This window comes from Hyperolius riggenbachi, chromosome 2 (genome assembly GCF_040937935.1).
Source record: "Hyperolius riggenbachi isolate aHypRig1 chromosome 2, aHypRig1.pri, whole genome shotgun sequence".
Lineage (NCBI taxonomy): Eukaryota > Metazoa > Chordata > Amphibia > Anura > Hyperoliidae > Hyperolius > Hyperolius riggenbachi.
In genome coordinates this window covers 30,439,579-30,460,140 of record NC_090647.1, presented here as the reverse complement: position 1 = coordinate 30,460,140, position 20,562 = coordinate 30,439,579, and the positions used below count along the sequence as shown (strand labels likewise).

At 46.1% G+C, this 20,562-nt stretch overlaps 1 protein-coding gene across 1 annotated transcript in view; it reads left to right on the top strand.

The window, feature by feature from the left end:
• Positions 1-8,893: 8,893 nt before the first annotated feature.
• The window catches only part of CHRDL2 (chordin like 2), a 94,411-nt gene continuing 82,742 nt past the window's right edge, over positions 8,894-20,562 (top strand). The window contains exon 1 of the mRNA XM_068264653.1: positions 8,894-9,022. Coding sequence (XP_068120754.1) covers positions 8,950-9,022 — 73 coding nt within the window. The 5' untranslated portion in view covers positions 8,894-8,949. The remainder of the gene's footprint in view (positions 9,023-20,562) is intronic.

Sequence of the window (20,562 nt, the reverse complement as noted above, 5' to 3'; positions counted from 1 at the left end):
GTACCCCGGTTCAGAATGGCTGTAGAGTGTACATTGTGATCTGTGATTGGGGAAAAGAGGAAGATGTGAAAATAGCTTTGTCTTCAGTGCAAGTTTAATGCAGATGGTATGCAGCTTGGAACTGGGCCTCATTGTGAACTGCATACGAATTATATGCAAGACGAGTTATTGGCTCCTCATCGACCATCTCACCTCCTGCTTCACTGAACTAAACTTACTCCATTATTATGTGACATAAACGGTAGAGGTCGCTTTTAAACAGCTGTCTGCTAGGTCAATTCTATAAAAAGCTGCTGATTCACACTGAAGCCTGGGGCCCACTAAAGCGATTTTGGCAACGTTTTTGGATTGACAACGATTCCAAAAAACGCTTTGCCAATGTATTGTATTGGGGTTGAACCCACTAGTGAGATTGTGATTATGAAAATTGCAGTCATAGGACATGCAGCTTTTTGGCATGTTTGTGCTCAATGCAAAGTTTTGAAGCGCTGCAAACCCCTCTCCTCCCCCCAGGGAATTCAATAGCAGAGTTAATTAGTAAACAAGTGTAAAATACACATTCCAGGAGCAGACAGTAGCAGATAGTATACATTACTTACAGTAATTGTTACATCTAATACATTATCGAAACAAATGAACTGTGTAAATAAACAGGAGGGATAGACAAATAAAATGTGTGGGTTTAATGTACAATAGAACTATTTACATTAAAGCTATAATGTATGAAAGTGGATACATTGTGTATTTTTTTCACTTTTTTCCTTATTTTCCTTTTAAAATGCATAGAAATTAAGGTAATTACTAATAACAAATATCAGCCACAAAAAGCCTTATTTGTCATGAAAAAAACAATATATAACCGTATTTTTCGGAATATAAGACGCACTTTTTCTCCCCCAAAACTGGGGGAGAAAAGTCAGTGCGTCTTATATTCCGAATATACAAATATAAGATCAAAATCGCAGCTTACTGTGGCTTGACGCTGCATTTCATACCATCCCCCATGTGCTTTGCCGGTACTCTTGTCCTAAGACAAGACTAGCAGCAGCATCTAGTGAGTGAGAGGTGAAAATATACTCTATGCAGCTGTTTAGTGCTTTCATGTAACCCCACAGCAGATACAGTACATTGGTATCTAGACTGACAGTGACTACACAAAATGAGGTATATGACAGCACCTGATGAAATATTTTAGGACTTTTTGGTTCAGAATATTTTTTTTTCTTTATTTTCCTTCTCTAAAACTAGGTGCATCTTATATTCCGAAAAATAGATAGATAATTTAGGTGTGATAATTATTGATAAAGTTATTGTCAAAGTAATCACAGCTGAACTGTGAAAATGACCAGGGTAGTGAAGTGGTTAAAAAAAAGCTAGTTATACTTAACGAGTGTTCTGATGTCCGGCTTCCGCCCGTAGCCCTGCCCCCTAGCAATCCCCTCCCCCTAGTCACAGACGCTTCTCTAATTGGTCCTAGCTAAGCACCTATGACCTATGGGGGCGGGGCTACAGACAGAAGCTGGACATCAGGACACCCGGTGAGTATAACTAACTTTATTTACAGGTACAAATTGCCAATGGGAGGCGCTGTACAGTGTACTGTATGGCACTTCAAAGCGCCGCCCATCGCAATCACTAAACTCCTAGGAATCGCTGCACACAGCATTTGTGTGGTTTAAAAGCGCTGCAGCAATTCCTAGTGGATTCCTAGCCTAAGAGCGCTTTTAGGGCTGGAGGACCCACAGGAGCCGTTTCAGCCGCACTTCGGAAGCGCCAGCAGCAGAGCTAGGCTAATGGAAGTCAATGGAGGTGATTCCACAGGAGTGATTTCCCGAATTACAATTGCGGATCCTGCAGCAGTTTCTGAGCGACTGCGTTCCAATACAAAGTATTGGATCGCTGCAAAATCACTTTTGAGGCCTGGAACCCACTACAAAGCGCTATCGCTAATCGCAATCGCTAGTGTTTTAAATGAGCGTTTTGTAAACGATTTCAAGAGCGTTTTCTGGCGATTTTGGTAGCAATTTTAAAAAGTGTAAGCGTTTTGGCAGAGATTGTGGAGCAATTTGCGATTAGCGTTTTTAATCCTGATTGGTCCTTTCAATTAATTTACATTTTTGTTATAGTGTACAGTAATTTAAATATGCTAGCAAAATCGCTCGATATAGCGATTCATGAGCGATTACGCCAGCGTTTATATACTTTACATTGCAGAAACGCTAACGCAAAACGCTATTGCTCAAAAATGCTGCATGTGCTGCGTTTGCGATTTTGCTAATCGCAGTCGCTCCAATGAAATTTGGCCCATCCATTAACATTAGCTGAGCGTTTAGGGAAATCGCCAGCGGTTTGAATCACCCCCTAAACGCTCAAATTGTTCTAGTGGGGTCCAGCCCTCCAATGGCCCTTACAAAGCGACTTTGCAGCAATTTTACAACCCAGAACCAATTTTTTTTTAAAGAGAAGGAAATCGCAAATTGCAATCACTGTTCAAATCACTAACATTAACTTCTAAAATGCTTTAAAATCATCAGAAATCGCTGTAGAAAATGTTGCAAAAATAACTACAAAAAAGGCATTTTGCGGTTGCGTTTTTGTGATTTCTAGTGGCCTTTTCTGATCGCCAGCGCTTTCCAGTGTTTTGAAAAGAGCAGGGACATTAAAATCCTATGGCCTATTTCACAAGGAGACTGAATCATTTCTCTTAAAAATCGCAAAATCAGTGCATGGGGTATTTGTATTTGTACCAATCAGGAGCATAACTACATATCATGGAGGCCCCCCAGCAAAACGCTGATGGTGCCCCCAATATTCACTCCCTTTCTCTTGTTCCCTTACCCCTGGTGACCATCACAGCCTGGGGGCCCATCTCACAAGGCTCATAAAATAAATACAGTACATAACAGTATTGTTAAAGAGACACTGAAGCGAGAATAAATCTCGCTTCAGAGCTTATATTTAGCAGGGGCATGTGTGCCCCTGCTAAAACGCTGCTACCCAGCGGCTAAACGGGGGTCCCTTACCTCTAAAATCCCCTCCTGCAAAATCCGCGACCAACTTGGTCGTAGATTTTGCTGCTGTTGAGGCAGGGCTAACGGCTGCAGCCCTGCCTCACAGCACGTCTATCAGCGGCGCATCGCCGCCTCTCCCCCGCCCCTCTCAGCGAAGGAAGACTGAGAGGGGTGGGGAGAGGCGGAGATACGCGCTGACAGACGCGCGTGGGGCAGGGCTGCGGCCATTAGCCCTGCCTGAATGCGGAAGCGCTCCCCGGCTGCACAGAGGGGATTTGGGAGGTAAGGGACCCCCGTTTAGCCGCGGGATAGTGGCGTTTTAGCAGGGGCACACATGCCCCTGCTATCTATGAGGTCTGAAGCGAGATTTATTCTCGCTTCAGTGTCTCTTTAAAACACATTATTGGAGGAAGGGGAGGTTAGTAACAATTATATAAAAGAAAAAGCGCTGTGAAAATTGCATCACTTGCGAAAATTCAGTCTCTCCAAAATCCCTATTCGCTGGCACTTATTTGGTGTGGAAATCCCCTAATAAAAACAGCTGATGTACAGAATGGCGTCACCGCCCTGAGATAACGCATTCAGAGGCGTAACTAGAAATCACTGGGCCCCCTCCCCTGCTTTCTGCACAAGTAAACTGAGAACCAATGTTATTCAGTTGGCTAGTAGTGCACACTTGAATGTGATTTCTCCAATCTCCATGCAGAACAAAACATCAGATCAGACAGCAGTGAAGTGAGCACTTTCTCTTTCAATTACGTTAGTTTCTGTGTTAAAACATGCATGTTTTCACACATACAGACACACATTGGTGTCAGAGCCGGGACAAGGTCCTCCTGCACCCAAAGCTGAGACACCAAAGTGCGCCCCTCCATCCCTCCCACTCCAGCCGTCACTCACTGATTGCTATGATTGCTATTAGACGGCGCCCCAGGGCCCCCAACACCTTAATCTCTAGTTATCTGGCCTGCAGACAATGCCATGCATCTCCTTTTCTTACTTCTCGTTGCTTCAAACACAATAGGGGAATGTTAGCTGAGTGAGTTGTGCACCCCCTCCTACACTGCGCCCTGAGGCTGGAGCCTCTCTCGCCTCTGCCTCAGCCTGCGCCCCCTCCTACACTGCGCCCTGAGGCTGGAGCCTCTCTCGCCTCTGCCTAGGCCCGGCCCTGCATGGTGTGCAGAAAACACATACAGAATACTGACAGACAAGTGTGCACCCAGCCACAGCTTAATACACTCAGTCTGGAGCAGAACTGGCTCTGCAGACTTCTCCAGCATTACTGCAGTACACAGCACTTGGGGAGGGGTAGAGAGGTTGGGGGCGTGGCCCTGTACACAAGACCCTGCTGCACACTGAATAAGGTCTGTCTACAAATCTTTTTCTACAAAACTTTGTATGACTCCTTATCAGTGGCTGAGCAGATGCAGTCATTAAAAACAATGGTGCAGAGAGCAGAAAATGTTTTACCTCCGTACCCTTAGTCATACCTCCCAACATTTTGAGATGAGAAAGAGGGACACTTAAGCCACGCCCCTGACACACCTCTAACCACACCCCTGCCACAACCCTAATCGCGTATACCTTAAAGACTTCATTAGAAAAATGTGGTGTTTTAGAATTCAAACCACACTGGTCCTTTCTGTCCTGGTTCATTTTCCTTCATATGAATATTTTAAAATTAGTAATGTATCAATTTAAAGGATGGTAATAAAGTTTAGAGTCAATCAAACACATTTTTTAGTAGAAAAATATATATTTACAATGAACGCATTGGTAGCATTGCTTGCTGCCCGCCTGGCAAGTCTGTACTTCCATATTCTGTGTCGTGTTTACCTGAGCCTGCAGTACTGCTTTCCTATGGGCATTTTATAGCAAAGTCCCTGTTATCTTGAACTCAGGCAACCGGAAGTCTCAACTAACCGGCATGCCAGAAGGGATAACAGGTACTGTTATTTTGGGCAGGTTTAAAGGCATTCAGATACTTACTGAGCCTCTGGAGACATTTTGTAGTCTTCCTAGCGGCTTTTCAGTGCCCTCCTTGCATGGAAGCAGACGTGCCACCTGATTCGATGCAGGTCAGGTGACATGCCAGCTTGCGTGCACCAATGTATCAGGTAACATGCCAGTTGCCGTGTCCCGGTGCGGGCACAGGAGGTCTGCAGGGGGCCAGTAGAAGCCCCAGGTAAGTTAAAGATGAGACAAGACACATAACATTTATACCGCGCTTTTCTCCTGGCGGACTCAAAGAGCCAGAGCTACAGCCACTAGAATGCGCTCTATAGGCAGTAGCAGACAGTGTTAGGGAGACTTGCCTAAGGTCTCCTACTGAATAGGTGCTGGCTTACTGAACAGAACCCTTAACCATTACACCATCCACACCCATAGAAACCATAGAAACCATAACCAAGAATTGAACTTCATCCCAATCTGTAGCTGATACCCCCTTTCCCACGAGAAATATTTCCCTTTTCTCAAATAGATCATCAGAGGGTGCTGTATGGCTGATATTGTGGTGAAACCCCTCCCACAAGAAACTCTGAGGACCGTGGTACTCCTGGCAGTTTCCTGTCTGTGAACCTCATTGCATTGTGGGAAATAGCTGTGTACAGCTGTTTCCAACTGCCAAAAAAAGCAAGCAGCACCTCCTTCCGCTGACATCACCTGCCAGCAGTAAAAATGCCACGACGTGATAAATGTCAGAATGTAAATCAGGGAGAGGAAATATTTTACAATGGGCAATCACTGACTAAATCATTTATACATAATTGTTGTAAAAATGAAGCACTTTTTATTACATTATTTCCACTGGAGTTCCTCTTTAAACTCATTTTTTTTTTTCATTACAGTACTCCTTTAAAGTACACCTGACGTGAGAGGGATAATGGAGGCTGCCATATATATTTCCTTTTAAACAATACAGATTGCCTGGCTGTCCAGCGGATCATCTGCCTCTTGTAGCCATAGACCTTGAACAAGCATGGAGATCAGATGTTTCTGACTTAAGTCTGACTGGATTTGCTGCATGCTGGTTTCAGGTGAGTGATTTAGACACTACTGCAGCCAAAGAGATCAGCAGTGCTGCCAGGCAACTGGTATTGTTTAAAAGGAAACAAATATAGCCGCCTGCAGATGTGAGTTGTTTGAATGGCGCAATTGTTTGTTATCATTTGATTTGAGCAAATAACACCGATTATGTCCCGAACTGATCTGCCAGGACAGTTCTTGTTCCCCATTAGTTTCCAGCAGTGATGGTCCAGCAAAAAGCTTCATAATTGTACAGTATAGATGTGATAGCTGCTACAGGTGTGCCTGCTGTACAAGCTGGGACTTGTAGTCCCACCAGAGCCTCTGTGTAATGTAAGAAAGACATGTGAGATGAAATCAGTTTCTCTGTAGTTTGTAACGACTAAAGGTGGCCACACACCATACAATTTTTTTAAATATCTGTTCAATTTAAGAATTGCAAACAATTTTTCTGACCGATTGTAACATTTCATAAATATGACCAATGTACCACACACACGTATGTTCAATTTCCCCCAATGATGATAAAAACGATTGCAAACTCAGAGAACATTGCTAGTGTGTGTATATTAATAAATTGACACTCCAACACACACCATACAATCTTTAGTAGAAATTGAAGAGAAATATCTGGAATTGCGGATCGAAATAAATTGAAAAAAAAAAAAAAAACGGGAAATCCGATCTGATTTTTCAGTCAAATGAAAAAAAGCTTTCTATTTTTCCGGGAGATACGATTGTTTTTATCGAATTGCTGTAAAATCGGATCATTTTATTGTATCGTGCGTGGCCACCTTTAAGCTTAACACACACCATACAATCTTGGTTGTACAGATTTACCAAATCTATGTAGTATAAGAGCCAACAGATTGAAAATACCTGGAATGATTGATTGGATAAGCTCTTAAAGGATACTGTAGGGGGGTCGGGGGAAAATGAGTTGAACTTACCCTGGGCTTCTAATGGTCCCCCGCAGAAATCCTGTGCCCGCACAGCCGCTCACCGATGCTCCGGCCCCGCCTCCGGTTCACTTCTGGAATTTCTGACTTTAAAGTCTGAAAACCACTGCGCCTGCGTTGCCGTGTCCTCGCTCCCGCTGATGTCACCAGCAGCATACTGCGCAGACTCAGACCATACTAGGCCTGTGCAGTGCGCTCCTGGTAACATCAGCGGGATCGAGGACACGGGCGTGCAGGCGCAGTGGTTTTCAGACTTTAAAGAGGATCTGTAACATGAAAAGATCCCCTGGGGGGTACTCACCTCGGGTGGGGGAAGCCTCCGGATCCTAATGAGGCTTCCCACGCCGTCCTCCATCTGTCAGGGGTCTCGCTGCAGCCCTCCGTGGAGTCCGTGCAGCGGTGACGTCAATATTTACCTTCCTGGCTCCTGCGCAGGCGCTCTGACGGCTGTCGGCTCCGAACTACACGGAAATACCCGATCGCCGTCGGATCTGCTCTACTGCGCAGGCGCAAGTTTCCTGCGCCTGCGCAGTAGAGCGGACCCGAATGAGATCAGGTATTTCCGTGTAGTTCGGAACAGAAAGCCGCCACAGCGCCCCCGCTGGAGCCAGCAAAGGTAAATATTGAACTGACAGTCGGCACAGTCGCCGCTGTTCGGAGGGCTGCGGCGAGACCCCCGTGGGACAGAGGACGGCGTGGGAAGCCTCATTAGGATCCGGAGGCTTCCCCCACCCGAGGTGAGTACCCCCCAGGGGATCTTTTTAATGTTACAGAGTCTCTTTAAAGGGGAACTGAAGAGAGAGGTATATGGAGGCTGTCCTGTTTATTTCCTTTTAGACAATACCAGTTGCCTGGCAGCCCTGCTGATCCTCTGCCTCTAATACTATTAGCCATAGCCCCTGAACAAGCATGCAGCAGATCAGGTGTTTCAGTGGTTCAGACTTATAAGTCTGATCTGACAAGACTAGCTGCATGCTTGTTTCTGGTTTTAATCAGATACTACTGCAGAGAAATAGACCAGCAGGGCTGCCAGGCAACTGGTATTGATTAAAAGGAAATAAACATGACAGCCTCCATATACCTCTCTCTTCAGTTCCCCTTTAAAGTCGGAAATTCCAGAAGTGAACCGGAGGCGGGGCCGGAGCATCGGTGAGTGGCTGTGGGGCACAGGATGTCTGCGGGGGACCATTAGAAGCCCCGGGTAAGTTCAGCTCATTTTCCCCCGACCCCCCTACAGTGTCCCTTTGGTGGCCACACATGATACAATAAAATGATCCGATTTTACGTTAATTCGATAAAAACGATCAGATCTCCCAAAAAAATCAAAAGCTTTTTTTCATTAAACTGAAAAATCCGATCGTATTTCCCGTTTTCTTCGATTTTAATCGATCCGGAATGCCAGATAATTTTCTTCAATCTTTCTAAAGATTGTATGGCGTGTGTTGGATTGTTAATTTTTTATTATACACACACTAGCAATTTTCTCTGAGTTTCCAATCATTTTTATCATAAGTGGGGAAAAATTGAACATAGGTGTGTGGTACATTGGTCATATTTTTGAAATGTTACAATCAGTCAGAAAAATTGATTGCAATTCTTAAATTGAACAGATATTTAAAAAAATTGTATGGTGTGTGGCCACCTTTATACTAGTAACTACATGAAAGTGGTGAGATTGAATAACCAAGGTGGTATGGCGTGTTGAGATGAAGTTTTGTGCCAGTGATAATCTCTGTTAGTTTTGGTTTATTAATCAGCAATGTTGCAGAGAGGCTGTTGCAGCTCCTGTCATCCCCCCATAGGGGGCGCCCTTGCTGACAGGCTGGCCATGCAGCTCTCTTCGGGGGGATCTTGACGTAGTTGTGTCCTGCTGACTCTCCTCGCAGAGCTCTTATAGCCCCGGGTTAGAGCTGGGAAGGCAGCGAGAGCCGGAGCTGCACCTGGAAGCCACCATGTCCCCCTCAGAGCTCGCCCTCCTCCTGCTGCTCGCCATAGCCGGCCACACGCAAGCCAGAGCCAGACCCCGTGAGTACCCACCCTGCTACTACCTGTCATAGGGGGACAGATCACTGATAACAGGACATATGTGATAACAGGGGAGAGATATGTGATAACAGGGGAGAGATATGTGATAACAGCTCAGATATAACAGGATAGAGATGTATGATAACGGGAGAGATATGTGATAACAGCTCAGTGTTATATGATAACAGGACTGAGATATATGATAGCAGGACATAGATTTGTGATAACAGGACAGAGATATGTGATAATCAGATACATGTAATAACAGGACAGAGATGTATGATAACAGTTCAGAGATAACAGGAGGACAGAGGTATGTGATAACTGGGCAGAGATGTGTGATGATAGCTCAGAGATATGATAACAGGACAGATATATGTGATAACAGGTCAGATATATATATATAATAACAGGACAGAGATATGTAATAACAGGACAGAGATATGTGATGATAGCTCAGAGATATATGATAACAGGACAGAGATATGTGATAATAGGGCAGATGTATATGATAACAGGACAGAGATTAGTGATAACAGGACAGAGAAATGTGTTGATAGCTCAGAGATATATGATGACAGGACAGAGATATATGATAACAGCTCAGAGATAACAGGACAGAGATATGTGATAACAGGGCAGAGATATGTGATAACAGTACACAGCTATGTGATAACCGGACTGAGATGTATAACAGCTCAGAGATAACAGGACAGAGATATGTGATAACAGGGGTGATATATATGATGATAGCTCAGAGATATGTGATAACGGGAGAGATATATGATGATAGCTCAGGGATATATGATAACAGGACAGAGATATATGGTAACAGGACAGAGGTATGTGATAACAGCTCAGAGATAACAGGACAGAGATATGTGACAGGACAGAGATACGTGATAACAGCTCAGAGATGTATGATAACAGCTCAGAGATAACATGACAGAGTTATGTGATAACAGGACAGAGAAATGTGATGATAGCTCAGAGATATGTGATAACAGGGCAGAGATATAAGATAACAGCTCAGAGATATATTAACAGGGCAGAGATATGTCAGGGCAGGGATATGTGATGATAGCTCAGAGATATATGGTAACAGCTCAGAGATATATGATAACAGGACAGAGATATGTGATAACAGGGCAGAGATATGTGATAACAGGACAGAGATATGTGATAACAGGGCAGAGATATGTGATGATAGCTCTAAGATATATGATAACAGGACAGAGATATGTGATAACAGCTCAGAGATATATGATAACAGGACAGAGATAAGTGATGATAGCTCAGAGATATAGGATAACAGGACAGAGATGTATGATAACAGCTCAGAGATATAGGATAACAGGAAAGAGATATGTGATAACAGGGCAGAGATATGTGATGATAGGTCAGAGATATATGATAACAGCTCAGAGATATAGGTTAGCAGGACTGGGATCTGATAACAGGGGGAGCGCAACACTGATAGGGTGACAGCATTGTCATAGGGGAACAGCTCACTGATAACAGCTCAGAGATATGGGTTAACTGCTCCATGTTACCGTATATGATAACAGTACAGGAGTGCAATAACACGACTGGGGACTAATAATGGGGGACAACACTGATGAAGGGGGACAGCACTTTCATAGGGGAACAGCTGACTGATAACAGCTCAGAGATATATGATAACAGCTCAGTGTTACATGATAAAAGGACAGGAGTGTAATAATCGGACAGGAATCTGATAATGGAGGACAGCACTGATGTGGCTACAGCACTATCATAGGGGAACAGCTCTCTTATAACAGGACACAGATATATGATAACAGCACAGAGATATAGGATAACAGGACAGGAGTGCAGTAACTGGACTGGGATCTGATAACAGCTTGGGGCAGGGATCTGCTTACAGTCCAGGGCAGGGATCTGATAACAGGGCAGGGATCTGATAACAGCCCAGGGCAGGGATCTGATAACAGCCCAGGGCAGGGATCTGATAACAGCGCAGGGCAGGGATCTGATAACAGGGCAGGGATCTGATAACAGCGCAGGGCAGGGATCTGATAACAGGGCAGGGATCTGAGAACAGGGCAGGGATCTGAGAACAGCTCAGGGCAGGGATCTGAGAACAGCGCAGGGCAGGGATCTGATAACATCATAGAGCAGGGATCTGATAACATCATAGAGCAGGGATCTGATAACATCATAGAGCAGGGATTTGATAACAGCCCAGGGCAGGGATCTGATAACAGCCCAGGGCAGGTATCTGATAACAGCCCAGGGCAGGGATCTGATAACAGGGCAGGGATCTGACAACAGCACAGGGCAGGGATCTGATAACAGGGCAGGGATCTGAGAACAGCTCAGGGCAGGGATCTGATAACATCATAGAGCAGGGATCTGATAACATCATAGAGCAGGGAACTGATAACATCATAGAGCAGGGATCTGATAACAGCCCAGGGCAGGGATCTGATAACAGCCCAGGGCAGGGATCTGATATCAGCCCAGGGCAGGGATCTGATAACAGGGCAGGGATCTGACAACAGCACAGGGCAGGGATCTGATAACAGGGCAGGGATCTGATAACAGGGCAGGGATCTGATAACAGCTCAGGGCAGGGATCTGAGAACAGCTCAGGGCAGGGATCTGAGAACAGCTCAGGGCAGGGATCTGAAAACAGCGCAGGGCAGGGATCTGAGTACAGAGCAGGGCAGGGATCTGATAACATCTTTGAGCAGGGATTTGATAACATCATAGAGCAGGGATCTGATAACAGCCCAGGGCAGGGATCTGATAACAGCGCAGGGCAGGGATCTGATAACAGCGCAGGGCAGGGATCTGATAACAGCGCAGGGCAGGGATCTGATAACAGCGCAGGGCAGGGATCTGATAACAGCGCAGAGCAGGGATCTGATAACAGGGCAGGGATCTGATAACAGGGCAGGGATCTGATAACAGCGCAGGGATCTGATAGCAGGGCAGGGATCTGATAACTGCGCAGGGCGAGGATCTGATAGCAGGGCAGGGATCTGATAACAGCCCAGGGTAGGGATCTGATAACAGCCCAGGGTAGGGATCTGATAACAGCACAGGGCAGGGATCTGACAACAGCACAGGGCAGGGATCTGATAACTGGTGCACATGATGCAATTTGATTATGTCCAACATGTCTGATCTGATTTCCAATCGATTTTTTTGTTTTTAATAAAATGCCTTCGAGGTTGGAGCTGTCTTGGCGTTCCAAAGGTTAGGGGCAGCATGATAGAAGGCTATGGTTCCAAAAGTTTTGTTGCAAATACTGCCTTATTATAGCCTGAAATAGCGTTTAGTGGTAATATGCTGCCTAATCTTTAGGTGGGGGACTTGCCTGCTCAGTTATATATATTCATTGTATTATCATAATCTAAGATGTGGATGTTGTGGAAAATTGTCAGATTTGTTGCATCTGTTTACATGGTAATTACGGTATTTTATTAAACAAGAAGGGGCTTCATTCGAACACGCAGGAAGCGAGGAAGGTTTTTTTCTAAAATGAGTGGTATCTTCCATTACCTATAAACGTGTTTTGGAAATATACAGGTCTGACGATTGGCACAGATAGAAATTTAAAGTAGAGGAAATTGTAGGGGAAGTGTATTGTAACCTTTTGTGTACATAATACTTAGTATTAAAGAGGACCTGAACTCAGAACTTCCTCTTTGCTCTAAAAGATAAGCAACAGCATAATAACCTTTAAAGAAAAACTCCTTTGTTATGGCTAATACAAATCCTGCAATAAATCTGCAGTGTGCCTACCTCCTGCTTTCATGGAAGCAGACATAGGGTTAACATCCTGTGTTTACAAATTAGCTGCTCTTGCGAGGCAGCCAGGGGACACAGCTGAGAGATCAAATTACAGTGGTGATTAGTCACAGATGAGCAGGAATTAGACAGGGTAAACTCTCTAAATACTTACAGGGTGCATTTATCTGTGTTTTCCTTCTGTCTTGTGCATGAGTTCAGGTCCACTTTAAATGTAAATTGTTGCCTAAGAAAAACAGTTTATCGTATTGCTGTCTGCTGGCTCCTGGGAAAGTGGTTAGCCAGTTATACAGGCAGTTGAGAGATCTGGAGGGCCAGAACACTGAAGATGAGCCAGTTAGCTTCACCTTGGAGGGGTAGTTGGAGCCAACAAATCACTGACCTGCTAGCACCACTGCTGCAGCTACTGGAATCTAGGATTTGCTAAACCCCGTGTCAGCCTCCTGGGTAGAGCTTGTTTGCACATTAGGTGATTTCTTGCTCATCACTACTGTTCAGTATACTTGTTACCATAGCTACAGGTCAGCTACTATCGTGAAAAATTGTAAAATGTAAAACACATGAAAACACATATATAAAAATGGTATTCCTCCCAAAGTAAAATGTTGCTGTCACTTACAGTGGGTAGTAGGAATCTGACAGGGTTTGGACTAGCCCATCTCCTCATGGGTGATTCTCAGGGTTTTTCTTTATTTTCAAAAGCACTGAGTGAACGGCAGTTGCTCAGTCCAACTGCTAGAATAGTGTGCAAACAGGTGAGTGTATGTTTGGAGGCGGGATGGGTAGGCTGTATCTTTGTACAGATCCTTTCCAGTGAGTGCTTTTGTAAAGAATAAATGAAATACTGACAGTCAACCATGAAGAGATGGACTAGTTAAAAGCCTGTCAGTTCTGTCAGATTTCTACTGCTTACTGTAAGGGATACCAACATAGCAGAAAAGTAATGTATAGCTCATTTTACTCTGGAAGAAACATACTTCTTATTTGTATGTGTTTACATGTATTTCAATTTAAATGTTACACATTTTTTTTGCTATAGTGGTCTTTTAACCACTTAATGTATTTGCTACAGTATATCTACGACCCGGAGACTTCATCTTAGCTCCAGGTGCATAGATATACGTATCTCGCCACAATTGCTGTTGTGCGCGCTCCCGTGTAAAATTACACCTGCATACATAACATTAAACAACAATACATAAAATACCCCATTAATTAGCCTATTACCTCCCCTCCCATAGTTACCAAAATAAAACACTTGTATAATAATACATAAATAATTACGTTAGGGACTTACATTTTTTGTATGTATGTCATGAGGGTATATTACTGCTATTTTTTCAAATAAGGACTTGTAAATAGTGACGGAAAATGGAAAAAATGCACCTTTATTTCCAAATGTTGCCATACATTGCACTAGGGACATATTCTAAACGTTTAACAATCTGGACAAATGGAGAAATAAAATGTGTGGCTTTTATCCACAGTGTGGGCTGGTGCTCACAAGAGCGGTTCTGAAGCGGTTTTTGAAATGCTTGCAGGGGGAAAACCGTTTGGCTAATGAAAGTGAATGGGATGGTGCGCACCAGAGCAGTTCAAACGCAAACTCGGAGGCTGCAGCATTTTTGAGGCAGGGGTCACACTTGTCTTTCAGTTTCTACACTTTTCAGAAAACTGAAAGACAAGTGTGACCCCTGCCTTACAGCAGCTAATGTAATTTATAGAGAAAACTGACAAATTGCGCAAGATGTCAGTTTTTTTTCTGCATGCGAAATCTGCATTTAAGTGTGAAATTGCTTATTGATTAACATGAGTTCTCAGTTGAAGTCAGTTTTTCTGTGCAGAAAACACGCACGAAAGCCGTCAAGTGTGACCCCTGCCTCAGATTTCCAAGGCGTTTCTGCCTCAATGTTAAAATATAGGAAAGTGGAAAACCGCTCTGAAAAACGCTAGATCAGAGCGGTTTTCCAGTCGTTTTTGTTACAGAAGCTGTTCAGTAACAGGTTTACTGTAACAATATTTGTAATCTGATACACAAAAACGCTCCAAAACCAATAGGCATGTTTAGAAAACGACTCTAAACATGCCTAGAATAGCTCTGAAATCTGCTTCAAAAACCTCTAGCGTTTTGCAGATCTGCTAGAGGTTTTTGGTGTGCACTGGGCCTAATGCTGGGCATACACGGCATTTCCAGTCCTTATCAATCGAGCCGCTGATGGCTCAATTGATAATATCCGACAGGTCCGATGACCTGCCGGATAGATTCCCCGCTCGATCCCCGCCGGTGGACAATAGCGGGGAATCGAGCGGGTGATAAGGAGAGCCGGCGGGGATGAGCGGGGATCGATCCGCGCGGACGAGCGGGGGTGCGCCGGCATCTAGCCAGCGGCTCGATCCGGCGCATAATTGGCTAGGTGTATGCCTAGCATAAGGCATTTTATTTTAAAACTGTAATGGCTGAAATAATGAATTCTCCCATTTTTTTTCTTATTGTTCCCATTAAAATGCATTTAGAATACAATCAATCTTAGCAAAATGTACCACCCAAAGAAAGCCTGATTGTTGGCGAAAAACAAGATATAAATCATTTCCTTGTGATAAGTTGTGATGAAGTTATTGGCCAATGAATGGGAGGAGTGATGAGAGGTGAAAATTGCTCTGGTCCTTAAGGCGAAAAACCTTAGTGCTGAAGTGGTTAAACAGCGTTGTTCTTTGTAAGCAGTATGCAGTAGTGTGTGTCATGAAAATGAAGTTACTACCTCCTGAAGTGACTGCAGTGAGGTTGGAGTAGCAGACGATGCGAGTGTGCTGGGAGGAAGCATGTCTGTGTGGAATGCTCTGATAAGATCCAGGGGCGGCTCTATATTTAGGAGAGTCCTGCGATGTAGCGAGCGATGTCGGGCCGCGGTGTACGGCGTTCTTGCGTTCTTGGCTTCGGCACATGGATGGGATGATGTGTGGTCCGTTCGCTCATCAGTTCCGCTTGTCTGTCCCTCGCTGGGTGGGATGGGAACATGAAAGGCTGAGCGGAGTTTTACGGCGCTGGCTGCCGCCTTGGGCTTGCTGTTTGTGGCGGAGGGTAGCGGTCACTCTGGGGTCGCGTCACAAAAACTCATGTCATGCGTTATCTCAGCTGACTTATGTTCCACCTCAACTATAAAGGTGGGCATATACTGATCTATATGACCAACAGATAGATCCATCTCTGATCATTATTTTATCCGAAAGGGATCTATCTGATCCAATCCCTCCGCACTCCAGTTAGAGTGACATCTATTGACAATCTGTGCGCACCTGCAGGATTTCCCAGTGCTGCCCCCCTCCCCCCCCCTGGGCCGTGCAGCATGTAGGGGCAGCTTGTTGCCATTTTACCTGTCCACAGCTTCTCCTTCCCTCCTCTTCACTGTCCCAGCTCGGCCATAGACCCTGAACAGGTCAAATATTTCTGACTGAAATGTGACTGCATTAGCGGCATGCTTGTTCCAGGTGTGTTATTCAGATACTACTTCAGCCAAAGTGACCAGTTGGGCTGCCAGGCAACTGGTATTGTTTAACCTCCTTAGCGGTAACCCCGTGTGTGACACGGGGTAAGCCGCCGGAGGGTGCCGCTCAGGCCCTGCTGGGCCGATTTAAATAATTTTTTTTTTGCTGGACGCAGCTAGCACTTTGCTAGCTGGGCCAGCACCCCGATCGCCGCCGCCGCACGCCCGATCGCCGCTATCCGGTGCGGCGCGTGCCAATCAGTGCCAGGCAGCGCCAAGGGGGGGATCGGGTCTCCCAATGACGACGGGGGAAGCCCTCCAGGAATTCCCGTTCTTTGAACGGGATTTCCTGATCGCCTATCGCCGGAGGCGATCGGCGGGGCTGGGGGGATGCCGCTGTGCAGCGGCTATCATGTAGCGAGCCCTGGGCTCGCTACATGATTTAAAAATTTTTTTTTTTAAAAAAGACTATTTTTCATACCGCCAAGGGGGTTAAAAGGAAATAAATATGGCAGCCTCCCTACTCTTCTTAGGGGCAGTGCACACCAAAAAGCTTTAATGTAATCGCAAATGCTCATCGCTTTTTGAAGTGATTTTTCTAGGAGATTCCAGGCATGTGCAGAACAATTTTGTAATCACGCCTAGCGATTTTTGGAGCGTTTTGACGTAGCGTTCTTTATTTTTTGATACAGTAGGGCTGTAACTGAACAGCTTCTGTAACAAAAACGTTTGGAAAATCGCTCTGATCTAGCGCTTTTCAGAGCGATTTTCCACTTTCCTATACGTAACATTGAGGCTGGATCGCCTCAGAAAAGCGCAGAGATGCTGCAGGACCTGAGTTTGCGTTTGGGAGAAAATCACATCGCTCTGGTGTGCTCCATCCCATTCAGATACATTAGCCAAATGTTTTTCAAAGCACTAGCGTTTTTAAAAGCACTCAGAAGCGCTCTTGTTGTGCACCAGCCCTCACATCAGGTTCCCTTTACCTTACCACCTGCTGAGCAGTGATGGAGAGCCTTGCATTGCAGGCTCTTGCACAGGGTAGTTTTTTAATCAATGGCCAGCTGTAAAGAGAACCAGAGATGAAGCACCCTCTTATATTTTACCTTATAAATCAGTGGGAACATGACAGTAAACACCTAATCTGCTCTTTGTTTCATTGTTCTCTGTTTAATCTGACTGTGATCACCTCTGATAAGAATCCCCGACTGAGCATTCAGTCTGGCTTTGCTACGGAAAGATTATAGCTGAGTCTGTCTTCTCTGGTGTCTTTTCAAGCCCAAGCCTGCCCCCTTGTGGCTCTGCTATAATGACTCAGCTATAATTATTCCCTGCAAAGCCAAACTGAATGCTCAGTCCGGGATTCTTATCACAGCTGATAACAGACACTTTTAGCAGTGAGCATGAAACAGAGAGCATGGTAAGTGTTTTCTCTAATGTTCCCACTGATATATATGGTAAAATACACAAGGGTGCTTCGTCTCTGGTTCCCTTTAAAGGGAACCCGAGGGGAGAGGGATATGGAGGCTGACATGTTTATGTCCTTTTAAATAATGCACATTGACTGGCTGTCCTGCTGATCCTCTGCCTCTAATAGTTTTAGCCATAGCCCCTGAACAAGCATGCAGCAGATCAGGTGTTTCTGACATTATTGTCAGATCTGACATGATTAGCTACATGCTTGTTTCTGGTGTGATTCAGACACTACTGCAGCCAAATAGACCAGCAAGGCTGGCAGGCAACTGGTATTGTTTAAAAGGAAATAAATATGTTAGCCTCCATATCACTCTCACTTCAGTTGTCCTTTAATTTCATAGAGCAAACATATTTGGAGCAAAGAGGATGCCATATTCAATAGACTAGACTTTTCCATTCCTCCTCTGTGCTGAATTAAGTTACTCTCACTCTGTTAGTGATCACCAGACCTGTGCGCTGGTCTCCCTGTCCGCCGTGCGTCTGCCCATGTGATGGAGATCTCAGGGGAGATGATGTTACAGAGATGCAGCTCGCAGTGCTGGCGCCACAAGTTTGGATTCCTCACAACTGTAAAACAGCCAGCGCATCCAGACTGACTCCTCACACGCCAAGGGGAAGGCTCGCCACTGGAGCAAGTGCAGAGATATCTGTATATCTGTATGTCGTGTGTCCAATCACACAGAGCGCTGGGAACAAGGAGGAAATATCGGATCAGGCCATTTGGGCACCCAATGCAGCTACTACTTAGAAATTAATGGTTCTAGGTGATCGGAGGCAATCGGCTACAACTAGCGGCCATGAGGGCATGGGGTTAGGAGGTTTGTTTTAGGCACTTACGGGGGGATGGGTGTTAGGGATAGGTATTAGGTTGGAGATTCATTTAGGCACTTAGAAAGGCTGGAGGGGGGGGGGGGGGGTAGTTTCCGCATTTTGGGCACTTGGGGAAGGGGGGGTTAGGGTTAGGCACTGGTAGGGTGGTTTTAGGCACCTAGAGGGGTATGGAATAGGCATGAGGTGGGGAGGGGGTTAATTTTAGGAACTAACAGGGAGAGAGGGAAGTGGGCGGGGGGGGGGGGGGGGCTTTGCTTTAGGTGGGGGGTTGGTTAGGCACTTGGAGGAGGGTAAGGGCTAGGCATTAGATGGGGCACTTAGAGATGGGATGAAGGTGTGACTGGAGGTGTGATGAAGGTGTGGCTGGAGGTGGGAAGAAGGTGTGGCTGGAGGCATGATGGAGGTGTGGCTGTAGGTGTAATGAAGGCGTGGCTGGAGGTGTGATGAAGGCGTGGCTGGAGGTGCAGTGAAGGTGTAGCTGGATGTGTGATGGAGGCGTGGCTGTAGGTGTAATGAAGGCGTGGCTGTAGGTGTAATGAAGGTGTGGCTGGAGGTGTACTGAAGACGTGGCTGGAGGTGTAATGAAGGCGTGGCTGGAAGTGTGATGAAGGCGTGGCTGGAGGTGTAAAGAAGGTATGGCAGGAGGTGTGATGAAGGCGTGGCAGGAGGTGTGATGAAGGCGTGGCGTGGCAGGAGGTGTAATGAAGGCGTGGCTGGAGGTGTACTGAAGGCGTGACTGGAGGTGCAGTGAAGGTGTAGCTGGATGTGTGATGGAGGCGTGGCTGTAGGTGTGATGATTGCGTGATTGGAGGCGTGTTGGGGTCGTGTTTCCTGCACACATATATTTGGCTCACAGATGTCCTCCTCCGTGGAGATACAGTGAGGAAGCTTGCTGTAGAGTTAGGCTGAGAGCTGCTGTAGGAGGATGGAGGTGTGGTGAAGGCGTGGCTGGAGATGTGATGAAGGAGTGGCTGGAGATGTGATGAAGGCGTGGCTGTAGGTGTGAAGAATGTGTGATTGGAGGCTTGTTGGGGTCGTGTCTCCTGCACACATATATTTGGCTCACAGATGTCCTCCTCTGTGGAGATACAACGAGGAAGCTTGCTGTAGAGTCAGGCCGAGAGCTGCCGTGGAAGGCTGGAGGTGTGATGAAGGCGTGAAGGCGTGGCTGGAGGTGTGATGAAGGCGTGGCTGGAGGTGTGATGGAGGTGTGGCTGGAGGTGTGATGAAGGCGTGGCTGGAGGTGTGGCTGGAGGTGTGACTGGAGGTCTGGCAGGAGGTGTGATGAAGGAGTAGCTGGGTGTGTAATAAAGGCGTGGCTGCAGGTGTGATGTGGGAGTGGCAGGAGGAGGTGTGATTGGAGGCGTGTTGGGGTCGTGTCTCCCGCATACATATATTTGGCTCACAGATGTCCTCCTCCATGGAGATACAGCGAGGAAGCTTGCTGTAGAGTCAGGCCGAGACATGCCGTGGGAGGCTGGAGGTGTGATGAAGGCGTGGCTGGAGGTGTGATGAAGGAGTAGCTGGAGGTGTAATAAAGGCGTGGCTGCAGGTGTGATGTGGGAGTGGCAGTAGGAGGTGTGATTGGAGGTGTGTTGGGGTTGTGTCTCCTGCACACATATATTTGGCCCACAGATGTCCTCCTCTGTGGAGATACAGTGAGGAAGCTTGCTGTAGAGTTAGGCTGAGAGCTGCTGTGGGAGGCTGGAGGATGATGTGCCTCTCTCAGTGCCAGCACTGCTGTCATTCCCATGTAAATCTCACACTAATGGAAACACCTGCTTTAACCCATTTGCCTCAGTGCAGCGCCGGCCTCAGCAGCAGCTGCTACCAGAGGCAGACGAGTTACAGCTGCTGCTCTCAGAGCTGGACGTCCGAATCCACCAGCCACGCCCAGATCCAGCGCCGCGCCACTCTGCTGCCAGCTGAGCGGGATGGGGAGACTGGAGAGCC